This window comes from Rhinopithecus roxellana, chromosome 2 (assembly GCF_007565055.1).
Source record: "Rhinopithecus roxellana isolate Shanxi Qingling chromosome 2, ASM756505v1, whole genome shotgun sequence".
In the NCBI taxonomy this organism is placed as follows: domain Eukaryota; kingdom Metazoa; phylum Chordata; class Mammalia; order Primates; family Cercopithecidae; genus Rhinopithecus; species Rhinopithecus roxellana.
The window spans coordinates 128229695-128251404 of NC_044550.1; the positions used below are offsets into that span (position 1 = coordinate 128229695).

General features: G+C 35.5%; 1 protein-coding gene across 4 annotated transcripts in view; it reads right to left on the reverse strand.

Annotated features, from left to right (window-relative positions):
* The window catches only part of SLAIN2 (SLAIN motif family member 2), a 77278-nt gene that overhangs the window by 26869 nt on the left and 28699 nt on the right, over nucleotides 1-21710 (reverse strand). For 2 of the 4 annotated variants that reach the window (XM_030919566.1, XM_030919558.1), the window contains exons 3-7: nucleotides 19393-19488; nucleotides 16277-16441; nucleotides 14402-14560; nucleotides 11291-11650; nucleotides 10452-10589 (exon numbers count right to left, since the gene is read on the reverse strand). In XM_030919566.1, coding sequence (XP_030775426.1) covers nucleotides 10452-10589; nucleotides 11291-11650; nucleotides 14402-14560; nucleotides 16277-16441; nucleotides 19393-19488 — 918 coding nt within the window. The remainder of the gene's footprint in view (nucleotides 1-10451; nucleotides 10590-11290; nucleotides 11651-14401; nucleotides 14561-16276; nucleotides 16442-19392; nucleotides 19489-21710) is intronic. The other 2 variants (XM_010366450.2, XM_010366458.2) reach the window with 1 other exon arrangement.

Consider the following 21710-nt stretch of genomic DNA (forward strand, 5'->3'; position numbering starts at 1 on the left):
GTGCACATATGTATGCAGGTGGGGAGCACTGTATGTAATGTTAGTGTGGGTTGAGGGGTTTGGAGGAGTCAGACCATCTACCTTTTAAAGTTTTCCATGAGGAAAGCTAAGCTTTCTTCCAAACTCCTATTAACTGCACTGAAACTCAAAATTAGCAGGTAAGCAGCAGCTCAGGGGCATCCAAAATAAAGTGGTTCCAATTTCCCCAATATACAGTTACTATGGCTCTAACAGACTGATGAGTCTCACACCTACCAGTGTATTTAAGTGGTTCTAAAATATTTTAGTTACTCTACTGAAAGTCAGATTTCATATACCTTTAGTGTTTATGTGCAAAAAAAGAGAGCTCTCGTCACTCTAAATCTAGGCAGATTGCGTAAACGCTATTGGGCTGATAATACTTGATACATTATCAGAAAGAAGTAAGATTTCTCGGCCAGGTGAGGTGGCTCATGCCTATAATCCCAGCACTTACAGTCCTTCAGGAGGCCAAGGCAGGAGGATTCGCTTGAGCCCAGCCTGGGCAGCATAGGGAGACTCTGTCTACACACACACCCACAGACACACACACACATAAATAAGCCAGGCATGGTGCTGTGCCTGTGGTCCCAGCTATTCGGGAGGCTGAGGTGGGAGGAGTGCTTGAGCCCAGGAGGTTGAGGCTGCAGTGAGCTGTGATTGCACCACTGCACTCCATTCAGCATGGTCGATGAAGGTTCTGCCATAATTTTTGTATTAATGTTTGTATTTTTAGTAGAGACAGGGTTTCACCATATTGGCCAGGCTGGTCTGGAACTCTTAACCTCAAGTGATCCGCCCACCTTGGCATCCCGAAGTGCTAGAATTACACGCATGAACCACTGCGCCTAGCCAATGGGTTATCTTACTTCTGTTGCACAAAAATACAGGTTACTATCAGAGTATTTTTCATCTACATATATATTCATACATGTTTTCAACCATTTATATTTTTATTCATCCACTCACTTGTTCCTGTTTTTCAGTCATTCAAATAGTTTAGTATCTACTTTATTCCAGATACTGTCTTAGGTATAATGTATTCAGTAGGCAACTAGATGGATACAGTTTCTATTCTCATGAAACTAATATTCTAGGAAAGGGGAGATAGACAATGAGGCAGTAAAATATATGGCCTGCCAGATAGTGATAGTTGCTAAGGAGAAAATTAAGTAGAAAAGAGGGACAGGAAGTAGGCAATTTAAGTTGCAATTACAAATAGAGTGATCAGGAAAGATTTCCCTAAGATGACATTTGCATAGCAATCTGAAAAAGGATAGGAAGTAAGCTACATAGATATGTAGGGAAAGCATTTCAGACAGAGGGAAAAAGATACTGAGATAGGACCATGCCTTGTATGTTTGAAGAACAGAACGTAGGCCAGTTGTTGGGTGGCATAAATGAGGGCAAAATGTAACCAACTGAACATACACTACAGTCCACACCACAGTCCACACTATTAACCATTTAAAAAGTTTATTAAGGATTCAATATTAAATAATGTCTATAATGAACTCGTCTGGAAAGATCCTATTTGAATTAATAGCTACAGTGACTCCAATGGACCCTACCCCTATTTATCCCTCAAGTTTCACGTATGATTGTAATTAACAACTGTTATCTACAGACAAGCAAAAACTGAACTGGGAATCTGAAGAATCAGATTACACACAGAACCAGGCAGTAAACTCTAAATTCACTTGATACAGAAAGAATGAAATGAATGATTTTCCTAAAATACCACAGTCATATAACGTTACTCAAATAACAAAAATCCAATGTTATTCTGAATTATCTTAATTTGATCAGTTTTCTAAGACAAAATTATTTTTAAATGACAAAGTGTAGTAGTTTAAGTGAAACTTCGAATCTTTCTAATAATAGAGTTCAGTGTGTTAGCTGTTTGAAAATATTTATGGTTTAAAACTTTCCTTGGTTATTTTAATATTTACATAATTCCACTTCAGCAATAACCTACTGTGAGAGGCAAAGATGCTAGTGCAAAATAATTATTGTTTCATGCTACCATTGTAATGTCTTCCTCCACAAACCAGCTCCTTAAAAAAATCTCTTTTCTGTTAAAACACCACTGTCCAAGTCATTCTAGCTCAAATTTTTCTTATTTTAAATTCCATTTATTAATCTCTGGTCATTTCTTAAATGTATTGCTTCCTGAAACCGCATCTCTACTAAAAATACAAATGATGTCTCCTAAATAACCAAATTCAGGCCTTCATCACATCCTATTTCTGGATTCCAATCGGTGTTTTCGTGGTCTCCCTATATTTAATCCTTTTCACTCTATTCATGTACATCAAGGGAAGGGTGGTGAAAGTGCTGCTCACCTCCCCAAGAGTAGGCAATAAGTGGCTGTATTGCCTGTAGGCAATTTAGAAACAAAAATAAAACCAAGTTGGTCTGCTTTCTATTATCATCATGCCCCAGTAATAACAAACATCAGTTATAAAAGCACTCCTCCCTGAAAAAAAAGTTGGTCTAAGCTATAAAGAACTGTTGAGTTTTAATAACATATATGTAAGCTTTAAATAAGCACATTTTATGACTTATGCTTTAATAAATACCATACTTCATGTAAGAGTTAATTAGGAAAGCTACCAATTACAGTCTTCTACTTATAGTCTCCCCTGATACAGGTGGATTTGGCTATACATGTTCCTTTCAAGAGAAAGTTGGTAGCAATCTGAAATTATTCAAGCTCACTTCAGCGAAGTGTGTGCCTCCAACCCTGTGGTACAATATATTATTATATTTAAACACATTAGAAATAAACAATGGTACAGTGAATTTTAAAGGAAATGAAAGGATTTGGAGTTGCCTCAATTCTGTCATTGTATGGGATTTTGAGCTTGTGTTTAAAATATTTTAACTGCCAAGACATTGAAAAATCATTAGACTTGATCCCTCAAAACTAAAGGCATGGAAAGTATGGCAATTTCTGGAATTTACTGGAGAATGGAATTTTAAGATTCTCTGCTGAACTTATCCTTATGTCGAAGATTTTCTCTGTGTAGCAGTTGCTTCATGAAAAAAACTTTCAAAATTAAAATTTAAAGATAGTGTTCTTCCAACAAGAGTAGAGATAGATGCAATATTGAAAGATCAATTCTGAAGAAGTTATTAAGTTTTCAAAAACGAAAGCTATACTATTCACCACTACGACAGATCAACATATAAAAACATTTTTCCTTCTTAAAAAAAGATCAGTGTAACTTCAAATTATTAACCAATTGTCTTTTTTGTGTTATAATGGTGATTTTATTATTTATTTTTTACTGACAGTTATAAAATACAATTTCAAGAGAAGAATATTTTCACTGTCTGCATTTTTTCCTGGCCATTAGTACTATAATTCATTTCATTTCATGGTAACTGAACATGATTTTTCATATACAGGAGGATGTTAAAAATTAGCTTCTCTAGGTGCTAAATACTAAGCAAGCATAGCCTCTGTGAGTGAAGATTAATTATTACTAGGTAAAATATCCCATTGTCCCATATCCTCATTTTTGTTTAAATCTTTTATTTCTTACAAGTTTTGATTTAGAGTCATTTGGGAGGCCGAGGTGGGAGGACCACTTAAGATGAGGAGTTCGAGACCAGCCTAGCCAAGATGGTGAAACCGCATCTCTACTAAAAATACAAAAAATTAGCCGGGCGTGGTGGTGTGCACCTGTAATCCCACCTACTGAGAGGGAGGCTGAGGCAGGGGAATTGCTGGAACCCAGGAGGCGGAGGTTGCAGTAGCTGAGATCACACCACTGCGTTCCAGCCTGAGAGACAGAGTCTCAAAAAAAAAAAAAAAAAAAAAAATTCATCCAGCTCTCATTACCCTCACTCCCTTACTGCTGTGTCTTCAGATCTTAATTTCTTGCCTAGATTATGCAGTAATAGCCTAAGTGGTTTCTAGTCTCACCTCACTGAATCTATTCTCCACATTGATTTTATTAGAGTGAACTTTCTAAGAAACCACCTTGATTAAAAACCTACTATAGCTCCTCCCACTTAACAGGATGAAATTCAAATCCTATGATATTTTAATACTGCTACAGCCTGTCTTCTCTCTACAGCTATCATCCCTCATGGGATGCTGTACCCACTCCCTTACCCATCATATACCCTACACTTTAGTTATACAAAACCACTATGTTCAGGCTGCCATTCGCATGACTTTTCATTACTGATCCCACTGTTGGGAAAACCTGTACCTCCTTTCTTTGTTGGGCAACTCATATAAGCTCCTCCTGGGCTGGCTGAAATATCTTTTAATATCTTTCCTGAAAATCCCATCACACTGCTGAATTTAATGTCTCTCCTCTGTTCCCACAGAGGTTCCTGCCTAACACTCCCTGCTATTGGAAGGCATGGGCTGTTTTATTAACATTTATATTCCCAGCACTGGAAATATAACGTATACCCAATAATATCGACTGAATAATTAAGGAACACATAAGTGACTGACCACTGGATAAAATCTAGAACTCTATACTAAGCATTCAAGGTCCACCACGGTCAGGGTCTAACCCACTGGTTCTCAAAGTTGAACATGCCCCCAGAATCAGCTGAGATGCTTCTAAAATATAGAATCTGGGTCCCTATCCCAAGTGCATTCAATCAAAATTTCCAGGGGAAAGGCCTGAAAAACTACTTTTATAAAGTGTCCTTGTGATTAGATAACTGAGCCAACATCACTGCACTACTTAAATAGATGTTCTATAAATGTTTCATTCATTCTTAGATTAGCACATTACACATATTAATCATGACTTATTTGTTTCAATTTGTGTTTCAAAATTATGTATAATTCAAGTGTAATCTACTAGTGTTTTGGTAGTAAGTGAAATCTGGATGGGAATTCCTTCCTCATGGGTCTCATAACAGGATGGCTATGCATAAGCTGACAACTGCTCTGGACACTGGTCCTTCTTTCTTCAGTAAGAGGTCCAAAGTAGAATGTCGATCCTATATGCATTTTCTCTGGGGTATAACTCTGTATTCCATGCAAAAATATTCTTCTGTCTGGTTAAATGTAAGCAAATGGATAATATTACACTGAATTATTTTACTCTTCTATGATAATTCACAAAATACTTAGTTAATCTCAAATCATGGTCTGATAGTCACTCAAGAATGTTTTCCAAGATGTACTCATTTGTAATTAGGTCAGCATGATCTCATCCAAACAATGAGGAAGAGGAAAATAGGAGACTCAGAGAGGAGCTGGGAAAAGGGAGAAATCTGGCTTTGCTTTTACCATCTCCCTAGTTATATGGCCTTGTACAATTCATATAATTTATATGGATCTCTGCTCCCTTTCTATAAAAATAAATGATTTGTGAGGTTTAAATGAAATAATACATTTAAACATATACAAAAAAATAAAATTTGATTATTATTTTTCAAATCAGTAGATTGTGTTGGGTTTTTCTCCCTTCCCTCATTTCTCAACCAATTATTCCTATGACTTTCTGGTAAATAAACTTTCTGCTAAACCTGTGCTCTAACAGTCTTAGAAAGCAAGGCATTAGCCTTTTGAAAAACTGTCTCTCACAAACATTCCTTCCTTTAATTGACGAAACTAAGAAATTGACATGTATCCATGAACTCTGCAATGCTCTGGTTTTCTTAGACTTTTTAAGTTGTATTTTCCAGATATAAAAGTCAAAAATTGGTAATAGTTATAAAAATGAAAATACATTAGAACTCTCATAAATCTCGTATTTGAATGCCAGCATCCACAATAATGCAGCCACAGCAAATAAGCATATAAAAGTAGTGATTGGCATAGTAACAAGGCAAAAGAAGTGATCCCTTAGGTGGAAGTAACAGCAACCTTGCAAAGTTAGGTTCATGCAGACCAGCAAGTAAGAACCAAAGCTTTACCACTTAAGAGCTGAAAAAATAAATACTTAAAACAAAATGCAACATCTGTTACACTAACAACTGAAGTTTACACAAAAAATACAAAATACCAATTCATGTACAAAGTATATAAAGCTTATTATAATTGTACAAATTATATATCAAAATAAAGACTATTATGAAAACTATATATACTAATTAAAAGAATGCTTACGTATATATTTCATGTATCAAATATATAGGAAATTTCAAGATAAATCAATAACACTTTTTTTGCTTCATGTTAAACTACAACAAAGTCTTAAATATTTTAAAGCAAACTATACTAAGTTTTAAACTTGCTAATAGTTTGAATTTACTACTTTCCAAATACATTTTTGAGAACAGTATAATTCTATACCAAAATAAATATGGCATTTTAATTATAAGCTTTACTACAGCCACAAATATAGAAATAAACAAGTAAATACAATTAAAAAAAAAAAAACATGGTACCTTACTTTCTCTTCTGCCTATGTATTCAAGTATTGAAATACACCATTACCAAACTGCATACATATTTTCCACTTAAAAGTAAATCAATGATTGGAATCCCATTGTGTTTTCCCTATATATATTTCTTAATTATCAACTTCTGAGGAAAAAAGGAAAAGTAATTCACCTACAGAAAAAAAAACTATAGGGTATCAGCAGGTGATTATAATTACACAATGGTAATTCTACCATTAGAGAAGGCAAGCAATCACTGTTAAGTTTAAGACACAGACAATGCATTACTTCTAAACACATTTTTATCCTAGGTTCCCAACCTTTTCTTTTTTCTTCTGTTTTTGTAAAAAATTATTTTTCATTTCCATAAAGCTTTGACATGCTAGAATAGTTCAAATATAGAGCACGTATGAGGGAATGAGGTAAAGAGGATATAGATATAGCTAGTTTTAGAAAGTATCCGGGCCAGGCGCGTTGGCTCACGCCTGTAATCCCAGCACTTTGGGAGGCCCAGGCGGACGGATCACGAGGTCAGGAGATCGAGATCATCCTGGCTAACACGGTGAAACCCCGTCTCTACTAAAAATGCAAAAAATTAGCCGGGCGTGGTGGCAGGCGCCTGTAGTCCCAGCTACTTGGGAGGCTGAGGCAGGAGAATGGCGGGAACCTGGGAGGCGGAGCTTGCAGTGAGCCGAGACAGTGCCACTGCACTCCAGCCTGGGCGACTGAGTGACTCCATTTCAAAAAAAAAAAAAAAAAAAAAAGCAAGTATCCGGGTTACCATTTGGACATGTATCATGTAAAGTTTTGAGAAATTCACAATGTAACAATTCAAACTAAACATGACAGCATCTTTGAAAGCCAAGTACAAACATTGTTTTGGATCATCTGTTCATATGCTATAAAAGCATGGCTTATAATGTACGTAAGTTTTATTATTTAACCTTCATAATTTACTATTTTTCTTTCCTGTTACATTAACATTGTGGGTGTTTTTTTGCATCAGCCAAATGTGTCAGGGGAAAAAAGAAGCCAGAAACAGGATATTCTCAAGTGTCAAATTAAGTTAATCTGTATCACTCACCATTTTGAAGATAAAGCTCAAATTCTATCCTTCCTTTCAAGTGTTTTGTGAATTCCTGTTTTCTATGCTATTTATTAGTACCACAGTGAGTATTATAATCGCAGCTGTCAATTACACAGTTCACAATATCATATAAGACTTGGAGTACTAAGCTTAAAATGTAATTTGCTACAAAAACAGGTTTTAGCATATATCTAGCTGAATAAATGTGGTTTACAAATCTCTGGGTAACAATTTTCTACAGTACTTTAAATGTTAGAATTTTAAATCTCAGGAAAAATGGAAATTATATTTCTGGATAATTTTTATATCATGGTCTAAACCACAGATGTGACAAATCTCACTAGGTGAATCTAGACTCTCACCTAGTGAGATCCAATGCTCAAGGTGAATCAACATGGGTTTAAATTCTAACTTGCCACTTGTAAGCTATATAATCAGAGACAGTTTATTTGGCCATTCAAAGCTTCAATTTCTAATCTGTAAAACATGGTAATAATCATACCTCCTTCACAGAATTGTTCTAACGATTAAATAAGATTATGCATCTAAATACAGTATAATAAAAATTTCTGTTATATAAGTAATATATGCACCCGGTACACAAGGAAAATTTGTCAATATATCACAGAAGTCATTTTAATTCAAATATAGTTTTTTTTCCTAGCTTGTTTTGTTGTTTTTTTTTTTCAATAGACTAGAGTGCAGGAACATGATCATGGCTCACAACAGCTTCAAACTCCCGGGCTCACACAATCCTACCACCTCGGCCTCTTAAGTAGCTGGGACTATAGGCATGTGACCACCATGCCTAGCTAATTTAAAAAAATGATTTTTTAGAGACCAGCTCAGGCTGGTCTCAAACTCCTGCTAGACTGTTGATTTTTGAGCCACCAAGTAACAACAGCTTAACATGAAGTATATGAAGTCAGCTAAACACAACAGGGCGAAGGAAAAGTGCAAAGAAATTAAATTAGCTGGGCATGGTGGTGCACGCCTGTGGTCCCAGCTACTCAGGAGGCTGAGGTAGGATCACTTGAGCCCAGGAAGGTGAGGCTGCAGTGGGCCATGACTGTGCCACTGCACTCCAGCCTGGTGACAGAGTGAGACTGTCTCAATAAAAAAAAAAGAAAAAAGAAAAAAAAAGATGAAAATGAAAAAAGGGTTAAATACCTTCACATTTTTAATTGTTTAATTAACAAGTTATAAGCAAACAGTCGACTCTTGTTTGTATCACTTCTTCATAGCCTTGAGAAAATGAAAGAACATAACACAGCTTTCACTTCAACCACTGATAGTAATATGCCACAAGGATCTAGGAGAATATGCATCTATTGTGTACCTATAAGGACCTGAGTGAATAAGCATCCCTTGTGTCCCTACAAGGACCGAAGTGAATATGCATCCTTTGTGTCTCACAGCTCACGGGACTGATGTGAGCTGTGAAACACATGGGATAATACTGAGCATTTATAAAATCATAAAAATAACTGTAATCATTTATTTAAAACTGTTTTGACTACATGCTCAAATCTATCCTAGTTAAAAAGTAATTTACTGAAAGTGTTCCATTCCTTTAAAATCAACTTGTACATTAACGTACACAATGCCCATTTACTCCCACATCACTACTTCTTGGCTCAGTTTGGCTATTTTGTCCTATATGTTCTTACTGTATGATTCTCTCTGATCTTTGTCTATGTTGCACACGTTTCCTTAATTCAACAGTCTTAACCTTTCCTTTCCATCACATTACCTTCAAATCTTTCTTTAAAAATGAAGTTCTATATCTCCTGGAGTATTTAATAAAGATTTAACATGAATTTAACTGTGCTAGTATAGTTACTGTTTTTATTAATGTTTTCTAAGAAAGTTGCTTGGGTTTTCAGTGGTCTATTCCAGGACTATTCCCTCCACTCATCATCATCCCATCATTTGTATTGTGTAATACTGCAGAATGTGAGGTTTTCAAGGAATGTATATTTTGTGCTATAGTAGAAATGCCTGTATTCATTTAACATACTACTTGCCACAAAATAAAAACTCAAGTATTTATTACAAATAATAGCTGAATAAAAATACTGTCACATTCATGGGTTAGTATCCATCCAATGACCAAAACTTATTAAAAATTATAATCTACATGTGTTGTTTCTACTATAGTTCTAAAATTCACCTTCTCTAAGAGTTTAGTTTTAACTCTAAGAATTTGTTTTCTGAAAGATAATTTAAATAGATAAGTCCTGATCAATTCTTAAAAAGTGATGATTTCTGGCAATTTATCTCAAATTTTAATCTATGTTATAAGTAGGATTAGGATTATGAATTAATTTGGCATACATATTGATTCAACATTGTATTTCTTCATTAAAATAGCCTTAACAGACACAGAAAATTAAATCAAAACCAGAAATTTTACCTCAACAGATGCAGAAAATTTTATTTTCTGATCATCCAAGAGTTCTCCTGGTATACTTTTGTTTTGGTAAGAAAAGAACTTCAACAATCCAACTTTGATAATAGATTTAATATACTGCAGGTTTGAACAATGAATTGATAATATTTTGAGTATGACTCTAAAATTATGTAATAACCAAATAAACTTCTAGGTATTTTTAAAGGGGAGGTTATTAAAGAAAATTTACATACTAAGGGACATACATTTTTGGACGCTATACTGGTTATTATTTCTAATTCTAATATCTATAAGCAAAAGCTACACCTACTTTAATAGTTACACTTTGCTTATTTTAAAAATTCTGGAGAGACCAGAGTTTTGTATAGACAGATGTACTGGCAGAATCAAGTATCCTACACAGAAAATTTAAAACTGTAATATAACTTTGATTATCATCCAGCAACCAATAAACACTAAATTTTACTACAGCTATGGCTTAAAACAGTTTTTCAGCACAAAACAAGTATCTAAAATTTTCATTTCTCTTTAATTGATACAAGAAAGCATAAGAAGGATACTTACTGGCTGAAGCCTGAGGTTGCATGCGAGGTATTCCTCCATTTGGCACTTGAAAATTTGAGTCACTTCTGCTGCTTTTCACTGAGTCAACTTGTGTATTAGATGTTCGAGACAGGTTTGGAAGACTGCGTCTTAGTTTTTCTGCAACAGAATTTTAATTTAAAAAAAAAATCATATTCTTTCAGATGGAGAAAATTAAAATATTAACTAGCATTCAGAAATCAAATTGTTTATCAAACATTCTGTTTATTTTATATAAGAAAACAGGAAGGACTTGTCTTATTAAAAAAACAAACAACTCAATCTAGGATCCGTAAGTGGGTAGAATATGAGAACCCTTAAAGATAACCACAAATTATATATTTAAATCAAAATCTAAATACAGGTAAACTTCATAAAACAATGAAGCAAAAACAACCAAGTAGAATGAAATTCACTTTCTCTTTTATTTTTGTAATGAATCACTATTAATAAAATAGTAAACCTGACTAAACTCTTGATTCACTTATCTGGAATACAAAAACTTGGCAAAAATTGTATTACTTTCATAGTGAAATATAAAGGAGACTTTTTTTTTTAATCTAGAAACTTTTTTTTTTTTTGAAAACAGGGTATCACTCTGTTGCCCAGACTGGAGTGTAATGGTGTGATCATCACTCACTGTAGCTTTGAACTCCTGGGCTCAACCAATCCTCCAGCCTCAGCCTCCTAATTCACTAGGACTACAGATGTGCACCACCATGCCCAGCTACTTTTGAAAAGTTTTTCCTAGAGATGGAGTCTTGCCATGTTGCACAGGCTAGCAGAAACTGTCTAATTATCAGTAAAATCTGCTGTTTTACCTTCATTTTTAACATTGCTTGTCTGTAAATCTGTGGGATGGCCTTGAAGTGAAAGGCGAGGTTGCTGTAAGCGGCTAATCATAGGCTGTGGGGACACTCTACTATATTCTATTCCCCGAGCAGGAGATCGTGAACGAGGTGAATTTCTGGGTGACTGCTTGGGTGATGGTCGAGGTGAATTGCGTGGTGATGGTGAAAACCTGTTAACAGCAGGGTATACTGCATGATGCATATTGTCATCTTCATCATCTAAACTTTGTGCATCAAGTTCCTGATCACTAAAAGTACCCCGTCTTGTAGAATTGCAAGATGAACCAGAACTGCGCCGAGACGTGGTGGCTGCATATTCTTGCCGGAGACCTGGCAACAATGAATGTTATTTAAATTATATTTTTAAACATTTAAATATTTTTAAAATTTAAAGTAAAAGGTTATCACTAAGAAATTCAAAGAGGGTGTTAAGTGTAAAAGAAAATTCCCTTTCTGCTTTTAGACTTATATAGGCTTATATGCCCATATAAGGAGAAATAAATCACATCTGAAGGTTATTTTTAAATTGAATGAAATCCCATAAACCAATGCCCAATTTCCAGATTTCTTCTTAAAGCTGAAATCTGTCTCACATGGTAGAATCATAAATTTAAAAATATTTCTACCCCTAAAGATAGTAATCCAAATTTGAGACTATTATCGAGGGGGAAACAATTACCATCCAATCAGTGGAAAAAGAGTATGTGAGTAAATAAAACTACTTGGATACTTAATTACTAAAATAATCTTACTCATGAAGATGATAAAGTACCAAAGAAACTTCTAGCCCACTTATAGGAATCCAGTACTTGGGCACAAACAAAATCTTGATTGCTTCACTGCCCAAGAGACTTCCATTTTTATTGTTTTAAGTTTGTTTTCAAGCTTAAATTCTAAGTCTACAAGTAAGAATTTTCAAAGAATTCTCTTATATAGCTTGATACCTTCGAAAACACCCAAGCAACCTTGGGAGCCCTTCAAATAGTACAGATGCTTCTAGAACAACAGAAAAAAAGTTGATACGTAACATAGTCAATGAAGAAACAAACTCCAATGCAAACGTATAAAATTTAGGTAATATTCTGAGCACATCCTGCTAACTATTAGAACTCCAGTCAAAAAGATCTGTTATAAAGTGGTATTCAAATCCTTAAGTCATGTATTCACACACAGAAAGTGCTATCAACATGGTTCATCAAACTAGTGGATGAGAATCACCCTAGGGTATCTTCAAAACTACAAATTCCTAGAGTCCACTCAGCCCTTCAGTCAGTTTGGGAACCAAAATAGTAACCAACAAGTTACTTAGTGTCTAGTTATAGCCAACATGGCACTAAAGTCACCTAACAAAAGACAACAGACCAATGAAAACAGCACTGTTAGCAAAGAAAAACCCACTTCCCGATGTAGGCTCTCCTAACAAGGGGATCCTAAGGAAATCACAAGCACTATAGGATCTTGCATTTGTCATCTAAAAATGACGGACCTTGACCAGGCAACTGCCCAAATCTGTAGTTCTACATTTCTGATCATTACAAAAGACAATGCTGTAAAAAGGATAATCATCTCTAAGAAAAAAAAAAAAAGCTGTAGTTTTCAAGAAGTATCACATATATTTTTATTACTATTTTTATTCACCAGGAAAATAAATATTCATGCATGTGGATGGTTTAGAAAAAATTATTAGAGACTAAAATTTCTATTGTTACCAAAACACAATACAAAACCAAAGCAAAGAGCTGGTTGAGCTTCTAACAAAATACTAGGATCTAAAATGCCAGGGTTCAAATAAATGAGAGAACTTACTCTATTAGGCAGCATTCTTTATTTTTTCACATTCACAACAATAACCAGCCCCTAACCAGCTGAAAATACCACCGTCTCAGTGAGGAGTTAATTAAAATTACAGAAGAAAAGAGTACTCTGCTATTAGGTTGTAGGGCTAAATAAAGCAAGCACTAAGTCCTTCTATCTTCCTAGGGGTAGCTGTATGGAAATGGGAAGTGAATCAGCAGAATAAGAAACACTTTAGTTTCTTAATAAATGCTACATCTTGATAAAGCTTACCACATATTTAAAGAGAACCTATTATATATATGGACAACAGAACGTTTTTGAACTAAACCGTAGCAAGGCTCCATTACGCTCAGCCAACTGTCAAGACTTGTCAAAATATGTATTTCAAGGATTCTTTTCACTGTAAAGGTTAAAGAAATTACTTCAGAGAGGTTTCTTACTTCATAGTTATGCAGATGGCATCTTCTAATGAAATGCATTGGCAAGAATAACTACCTTCAGATGAGTACCAGGGCAAGCAGCCATGAACCCTTTAAAAAGTATTAAAAATTTTGTGCATATGTACATTTTGGTGATAAAAGGAGTTATAATTTTTATAGGATTTGCAAAGGTATCTGTGACCTAAAAAGTTTTCATGGTTCACTCTGCAAAGCACCATCGCATGCTTCATTTAATTTAATGTCACAATTCCATGTTCTCCTAAAGGTCTTTTTTATAGTTTACACCATGTATTCTCAAGTGAGGAGATATTTACTCCCAAGAAGGCAAAAACTGGTTCTTGGGGTGTGAAAAAATTCCTAGATGTCATAATTGTATACTGCCCTCATAATACTTGGTATATCTTGTGGTATTAAGATTTCATGGGGAGTGTGGGTGAAAAGGAAAAAAGAGTTTTTAACAAGGCTCCTTAGGGGAGCAACTAAAAAGAAAAAAATTGAGAAATGCTGGTTTACACTAAAAACACAAAGGGTAATAGATAACAATTACAAGAGTAAGTGCCAGTGTAGAGTAACATGCAGGGTATGAAAACCAGTCATAGAAGCAGAGCAGCATAAATACTATTCTTTGTCCCTCACACAGTATAACTGCTCTATGAAAAAATGGACTCTGAAAACACGTTGATGAATAAACATGTACATATGTTGACTAAGCCTCTGAAATGTCTACTGCAACATTTCTACTTTCACTACATTACTATCCTCACAACACTTTAAGACATATTCAATACACAACAAAATTATGCAATAGTAAAAAACCTCAACTCTTAAAAATTAGAATACTTACTTTCTTCCTGCATCCGGGCTAGAATCTGTACATCGGTTACATCATTTAGCTTATAATTGGATCCAATTGAATCTTCATCTAATTCTGAAGCACTTAACTCACTATCTATAGAGGACTGAGGACTGAGTGGAGGATTTCTGTCTGAGCTTTTCAAGTTACCTTAAAAAAAAGAAAAAAATTCAAACTTTGGTAAAGCAACTATTGAATAAATGCCTACTGTAACTAACTTGATATTATATCTTTTAATTCATTCTTGTTCTGCCTTTTCTGCTTAAAAAATTCCCTGAAATTAGAAATTGACTTCATTAAGAAAAATGAGGGCTACTGAGACTCCTTTATATGCTATGGCATAAACATATTTTCATCTAAGTATAACTTATCTATTCTCTTATGTAACAATTCAGCTTTCAACACAGTGCCTGGCAAGTCATTGGTGTTCAATAACTATATGTTAAGGATTTCAACTTGCACAAGATAGCCAATGAAACTGCTCTATAAATAGTTAAGTTTATGATGTAGTGTTTTCTTCACTCGAATTCACAGTTATTAACAAACACCATCATCTTTTCCCTCATTTTTCTAAATGAGAAAACTATAATTTGAATAAAATTAGATTCCTTAGAGATTTTAGGAACAAAGACCATGAGGCTTGTTTCTCCTACATTATGCCATGTTTATAAAACTTCTTTGCCAAATTAGTAATGGGGATCTAAGGATTTCTCTGAAGTTTAGTAGTGAAGCACGAAAGATGTGATGAAAAAAAAAAAAGACTAGATTTTTAAAAAGTACTTTATCATTCTAAACCAAGACAGAAAACAGACCAGAGGGATAAAGAATACACACATCCAAAAAAAGTCTAACTTGTTTCTAATGAAATATTTTCATCAGATCACCAACTTTTACTAAATAATAAAAGCCCAACACTGCCACTAATATTTCTACTTACAGATTTATCTGAAACACTTGTTTTCCATTATTCTTCACCATAACATTCAGCTCCAACATGAAAAGCATGTAAGGAGAGCAAGAAGAGTACAAAATAATTAATCTTTATACTATCAATGAAAGAAGAGCAGAGTGCACATGATATTAAAAGTACTACAAGGTCAGGCTCAAATAATGCCTGAACGAAATTACCTATTTTAAACAAATATTGCAGCTTAAATTTTTTAACATGGTATCATCGTAGGTGAAGTAAGTAGCAAGTAACAACCTATATACTAAGCAAAGAGCAGGATCATTGGACTAGGGAGTGCAGAGGTCAAAATTTGAGGTGGTTAACCTTAATTTTTAAGGAAGTTATAATAATCAGCCATGAAAACAGCTTTAGGGACAATAAGAGTAAATGAATGGGTGAATTCGTGAAGCGTAGGCTACACACTAACAGTCTCACACAAAGAACCAGAGCAGAACATTCTTTCCCTGGTTTATAGAAATCTGGCCTTCTCACATCATTCACTGCCCCTCTCACTCTTTTGGTACATTCACCCCTAACCTCATACTATTATTTAGCTGCAGTATCAAAATTTATTAAAATTCCTATAAAGAGGTTTTAACTCTGGAGTTTTTACAACCCAAGTAGGCTGTTCAATAAGGATCTATTGATTAAAAGAATCATGTTTGTAACCCATTTAATTAAGCCAGACTCAAAAACTTTTAGGTACATGCTAAAAAAAATTTTATGTATTTTACACACTGGCTTATGTGTGCCTGATATAGTACCTGGTGCTAAGTTGCTCCTCAATGATATTTTCTTTAACCAGTTAAAAGTTTCATAAGTAAAATGAACTTGAACTACAGATGAATGTTATTTTCTGATACAGTGCAGTAAGCTAAAAAACAGTCCTTAATAGCTCCATATCATTTTCTCCTTACCTGAATTTCCAGGAAGTATAAGCTGTTTGACTATAGGAGGTCGCACTGGTGTTGAGGATGGAGAATTGAAGCCACTGCTGTATGGGCTACTGGCATTTGGACTGTAAGGACTTGTATAACTCATAGAGTTGAAAGGATTATTATATAAATTCTGCCTCTTGAGAGCTACATTAATGAGAAGGGGAAAATCAAATTTAATAACTGAGAAAAAGTTAACATTTCATTTCTAAAGTTTTCCTATTAGAAAATTAAATCATTATCTATCTCAATTTAAATGAAGAAATATTCTTATGGTAGTGGGAGAAAAATACAATAATCCCAACAAATTGTTTCTATTATCTTAAATTGTGTATGCAAATAAAACCGTAGCCACACCAAACAACAAAAATAATGCAGGAAAAGTAACTCCTAAACAGATTATTGGCCACTTAATTCACTTCAACCATGTTGGAAAGTTTATTCTTTGATACTTGCTGTATCAATCCTGAGTGACCTTTAAAAATAAATGGAATATAAAAACATACTTATGTTTTCTCATTTTTCTGTAACAAATGTATTACTTTTTATTTTAAAAAATATTCTTTGGGCCAGGCATGGTGGCTCACGCCTGTAATCCCAGCACTTTGGGAGGCTGAGGTGGGTGGATTACTCGAGGTCAGGAGTTTGAGACCAGCCTGGCCAAAATGTGAAACCCTGTCTCTACTTAAAAAAAAATAAAATAAATACAAAAATTAGCCAGGCATGGTGGTGCATGCTACTTGGGAGGCTGAGGCAGGAAAATCCACTTGAACTCGGGAGGCAGAGGTTGCAGTGAGCAGGCAGAGGTTGCAGTGAGCAGAGATCGTGCCACTGCACTACAGCCTGGGCGACAGAGTGAGACTTGTCTTGAAGAAATATATATATATTTTTTGGAGAGATGTGATCTTACCATGTTGCCCAGACTGGTCTCAAACTCCTGGCCTCAAGTGATCCTCCCATCTTGGCCTCCCGAAGTGCTAGGATTACAGAGGTGAGACACTGCACTCAACCTATGACTTTTTTAAAAAGCTAAGACATAAGTTGTTTAAATAGCCTTTGCAAAGTTTGGATTTTCTTTTTTAAAGCAATACCGACTATTATGAAGCCAGTTTAAGGTCAAGACATGGGAAATCCTTAAAAAAAAAAAAAAGCCAACCTGACTAGTTCTGTCAAAAAAAGAAAAAAAAAACTGTGCTATGCATATACAATTAAATAAATAGTAGAACAGTAGGACTAAGATATCAAATGCACATATTTAAAAAATTAACACTTAAAATACTATTTCTTCCTTCAATCTTTTTTTTTTTTTTTTGAGACAAATTTCGCTGTCACTCAGACTGGAGCACAGTGGCGTGATTTCAGCTCACTATAACTTCTGCCTCTTAGGCTTAAGCGATTCTTGGGCCTCAGTCTCCCAAAGAGCTGGGATTACAGGCATGTGCCACCATGCCTGGATAATTTTTTGTATTTTTAGTAGAGACAAGGTTTTGCCATCCAGGCTGGTCTCGAAATTCTAAGCTCAGGTGATCCGCCTGCCTTGGCCTCCCAAAGTGCTAGGATTACAGGCGTGAGTCACCGTGCCCAGCCCCTTCCTTCATATTTTAACATCCACAGCTTATTCAATATTTATGAGCACTGGTAAGAGCACTTTGTAGAATATATACAATAAATATGATATGGTGCTCTCTCTTAAGAGGCTTGCAGCCAAGTAGCACAGGCAGAGACAACAAAAATTGCAAGGCAAAATGAAATGAGTACTATCATAAAGGTCCAAAGGGCAATGGAAAGGAAGAGTTAGGATAATTCATTACAACTGAGAGAAACTGGGTAAGGCTTTTTGGAAGGAAATGCACTGAAGCAGTCTTGAGACGATGAGCAGTAACTTGATTTGATGCTGAAAGTATGGAAAGTATGTGCTTTACCCAGACCCTCAGAAGTCTGAAACCTATGTAGTAGGCTTCTAAACCTATTTAGTAGCAGTGACAAAACTATCAGTGATTTTATCAAGCGCGGTATGATCCGATCAGTGTTAAGGAAAAAAAATGACGGAAATCTTGATGTTAAATAAGTTAGACTGAACTAGGTGGTACATGGTGACTAGAAAAAAGGAAAAAAAGAACAAAAGGATAGATACTAAAAACTGGAAAGGATTGCTAAAGAAAAGAAATCAGTGGAATGAAATGTCTGGTTTGCCTACTGGTAGAAGAGTGGTTTTGGGGAGGAGGAACATATGTTTTCTGTTAAGACAGTGCAGTAATTTGGACCATGTAGTTTTGTACATATTCACCATGAGACAAGACGCAAGACAAAACAATATTTTATATATATTTAGTATGAGGTATGTGGCATGATCTTGGAACTATCAACCTGTACAGAAATACAGTTGCTAAATTCTATCTTTTTCCTCCTCCTCCATCTCCTCTGGAGTTTATTCTCTTTTACTTAGTTATTAATCACTAGCATTCAAAGTTCTGAGCCTTTTTATCTTCTCACTCTATGCCATATTCTTTCTCCTAAGGAATCTCAATCATACAACATCAATTATTATCTCTACACTAAACACTCCTCATTATTTATATTTCTAATCTTAAGTTTTCCTCTGAGTTTCAGACCTATATACATCACCCATTTAATGTCTCTCCCCTTGGGTATGGCAAATGTATCTAAGTTAACATATCAGATCAATTCATGATCTTTGCACTAACATCTAATTCTCTTCCAAAGGTCTCTCTTCCAGAATGATCCCAATATTCATCTTGTCGCAGAAGCTGGCAACTTAGAAATCACTACTGATATTCTTGTCCACCATTTCCTCATATTTGGTTCATTCCCTTTTTATTACCATATCCTTTCACCTTTACTACTATGCTTTCTATTCAGCACACACGGTCTATCATTATCAATCCTCCTCAAAAGTATCCTACATTCACTCTTGCCCCTCTCCAACCTACTTTCCATACTAGAATAACCTTTCCAAAATAAAATTGATGGCGTCCTTCCTGTCCACATACACTACACCCTTGTAGAAAACGCTTCAATATTTTTCTAGTGCTCTCAAAGTCCACAATTGGCTGGGTACCCGGTGCAGTGGCTCATACCTGTAATCCTAGCACATTGGGAGGCCAAGGCAGGTGGATCACTTGAGCTCAGGAGTTCGAAACCAGCCTGGCCAACATCATGAAACCTCGTCGCTACTAAAAATAAAAAATAACAAAATAAAAAAATTAGCTGGGTGTGGTGGCAGGCACCTGTAATCTCAGCTACTCAGGAGGCTGAGGCAGGAGAATCACTTGAACCCAGGAGGCAGAGGTTGCAGTGAGCCAAGATTGCACCACTACACTCCAGCCTGGGCAACAGAACAAGACTCTGTCTCCAAAAAAAGAAAAAGAATAATGTCCACAATCTTTAACATGGCTTATAAGGCTTTACAGAGTCTGGCTCCTATGTATCTTTCTGGCCTTATCTCACATCTCTCCCTTCCTTACTCTTCTCCAGCGACTTCCTCATATATGTCATGCTTCATCCCACATGGAACCTTTGCACATGACTTTCTTTTTATCTGGAATGCTCTACTCCATCTCTTTTTTTTTTGAGATGGAGTTTTACTCTTGTTGCCCAGGCTGGAGTGCAATGGCGCAATCTTGGCTCACCACAACCTCCACCTCCTGGATTCAAGCGATTCTCCTGCCTCAGCCTCCCGAGTAGCTGGAATTACAGGCATGCACCACCACACCTGGTTAATTTTGTATTTTTAGTAGAGACAGGGTTTCTCCATGTTGGTCAGGCTGATCTTGAACTCCCAACCTCAGGTGATCCACCCACCCTGGCTTCCCAAAGTGTTGGGATTACATGTGTAAGCCACCGCGCCCGGCCCCATCTCTTTCTTAGCACACTTAAATTGTTCTGAATCTTAAGGTTTCAGGTCAAACATCATTTCCTAAGGGAAAATTCCTATTTCTCAAAGCACTATACCTTTATTCCTTTATTATATATATATATCACTGAAAAGATTATTTGTGGTATGTTTCCCCTACTAGATGATAAAACTCCATTAAGTGCCAGTACAATGTTCATTTTTCTTTATAAAGCACCCCACCTCCACCCTTTTCCCAAAGCCTGATACTTAACAGGTTTGCATTAAAAATTATTTGAATATATGCACGAATGAATGTGATTCAATAGAGGTGATACTAGACACGATATAAACAGATGCAAACACCAATACAGGGATATACATGAGGCAAAAGAGAGACCCGGGGCAACCTAAACTTAAAAGACAGGCAGAGAGGAAGCAAAGGGATTGGGAAGTTATTTGTTAACCTGGGTACAGAATTTCAATATGGGATGATGAAAAAGTTTAGTATAGGATGATTAAAAGTTCTGTTCATCTGGATATGATAGTGACAGTTGCACAGTAATGTGAATGTACTTAATGCCACAGAACTGTACATTTTAAAGGGTGAAAATGGATAATTTTGTATTATATAGTTTTATGACAATTTTTAAAATATGGGCGGAAAAGGAAGAACCTTCAATGAAGACTGAAAAGAAAAGAGCAGGGAGGGTAAATGAGGGTTAAAAAGACAATACACTATCAAAAGAAACAAGTGAAGAAAATTTTAGGAAAGAGTGATAGTGCACTGCAGAGAACCTGAGTGTGAAGGAGTAGAAACTGTTCTGTTGCAATATAGTACTTAAGTTCCTAGGAAGTTCTGCCTTACCAAAACAGTGCATTTAAAAAAAACAAAAAATCTCCTTGGGAAATGGGGGACTTACAATTACAAAGTTCAAACTTGTAAAAGCCAAATTTTTTTCCTTAAAAAATTTTAAACATATATATTTCAAATAGACATTGTATTTATAGCTGTAGCTATTGTTCTATGAATACAGCTATAAAATTTAAACCATGTTAAACAGACGCAGTACTTAATTACATCTAGTTATGGTTCAAGAGTAACTGCCTCTCTTACACACTCCTAATATCCTCCTTACAATAAAGCAAAAAGCCACTCACTCAAAATTGCTATTTCTGAGGTGCAGCAGCTTTGCTTTTATCCCTCAAGTCCAAAGTGCTAGTCACCAATTGCTAATAATTCGTACTCCTTAGGACGTTTTAAACCAGGGGTTGGTAAAATAGCCTTCAGGCCAAATCTAGTCCACCACCTGTTTCTGTAAGTAGTTTTACTGGAACACAGCCATGCTCACTCATTGATGTATATTCTATGGCTGCTTGCATGCTACAAGAGCAAAGCTGAGTAACTGCAACAGAGATCTTACAGGCAAAAAAGACTAAAATTGTTTATTATCCGGCTTTTTGCAGAAAAAGTTTGCCAGAGTTTTATTTATTTGTTTACTGTCTGACTCCTCTTATAAGAATATAAGCTCCAAGAAGTCAGTCATTTTTTGGTCTATTATA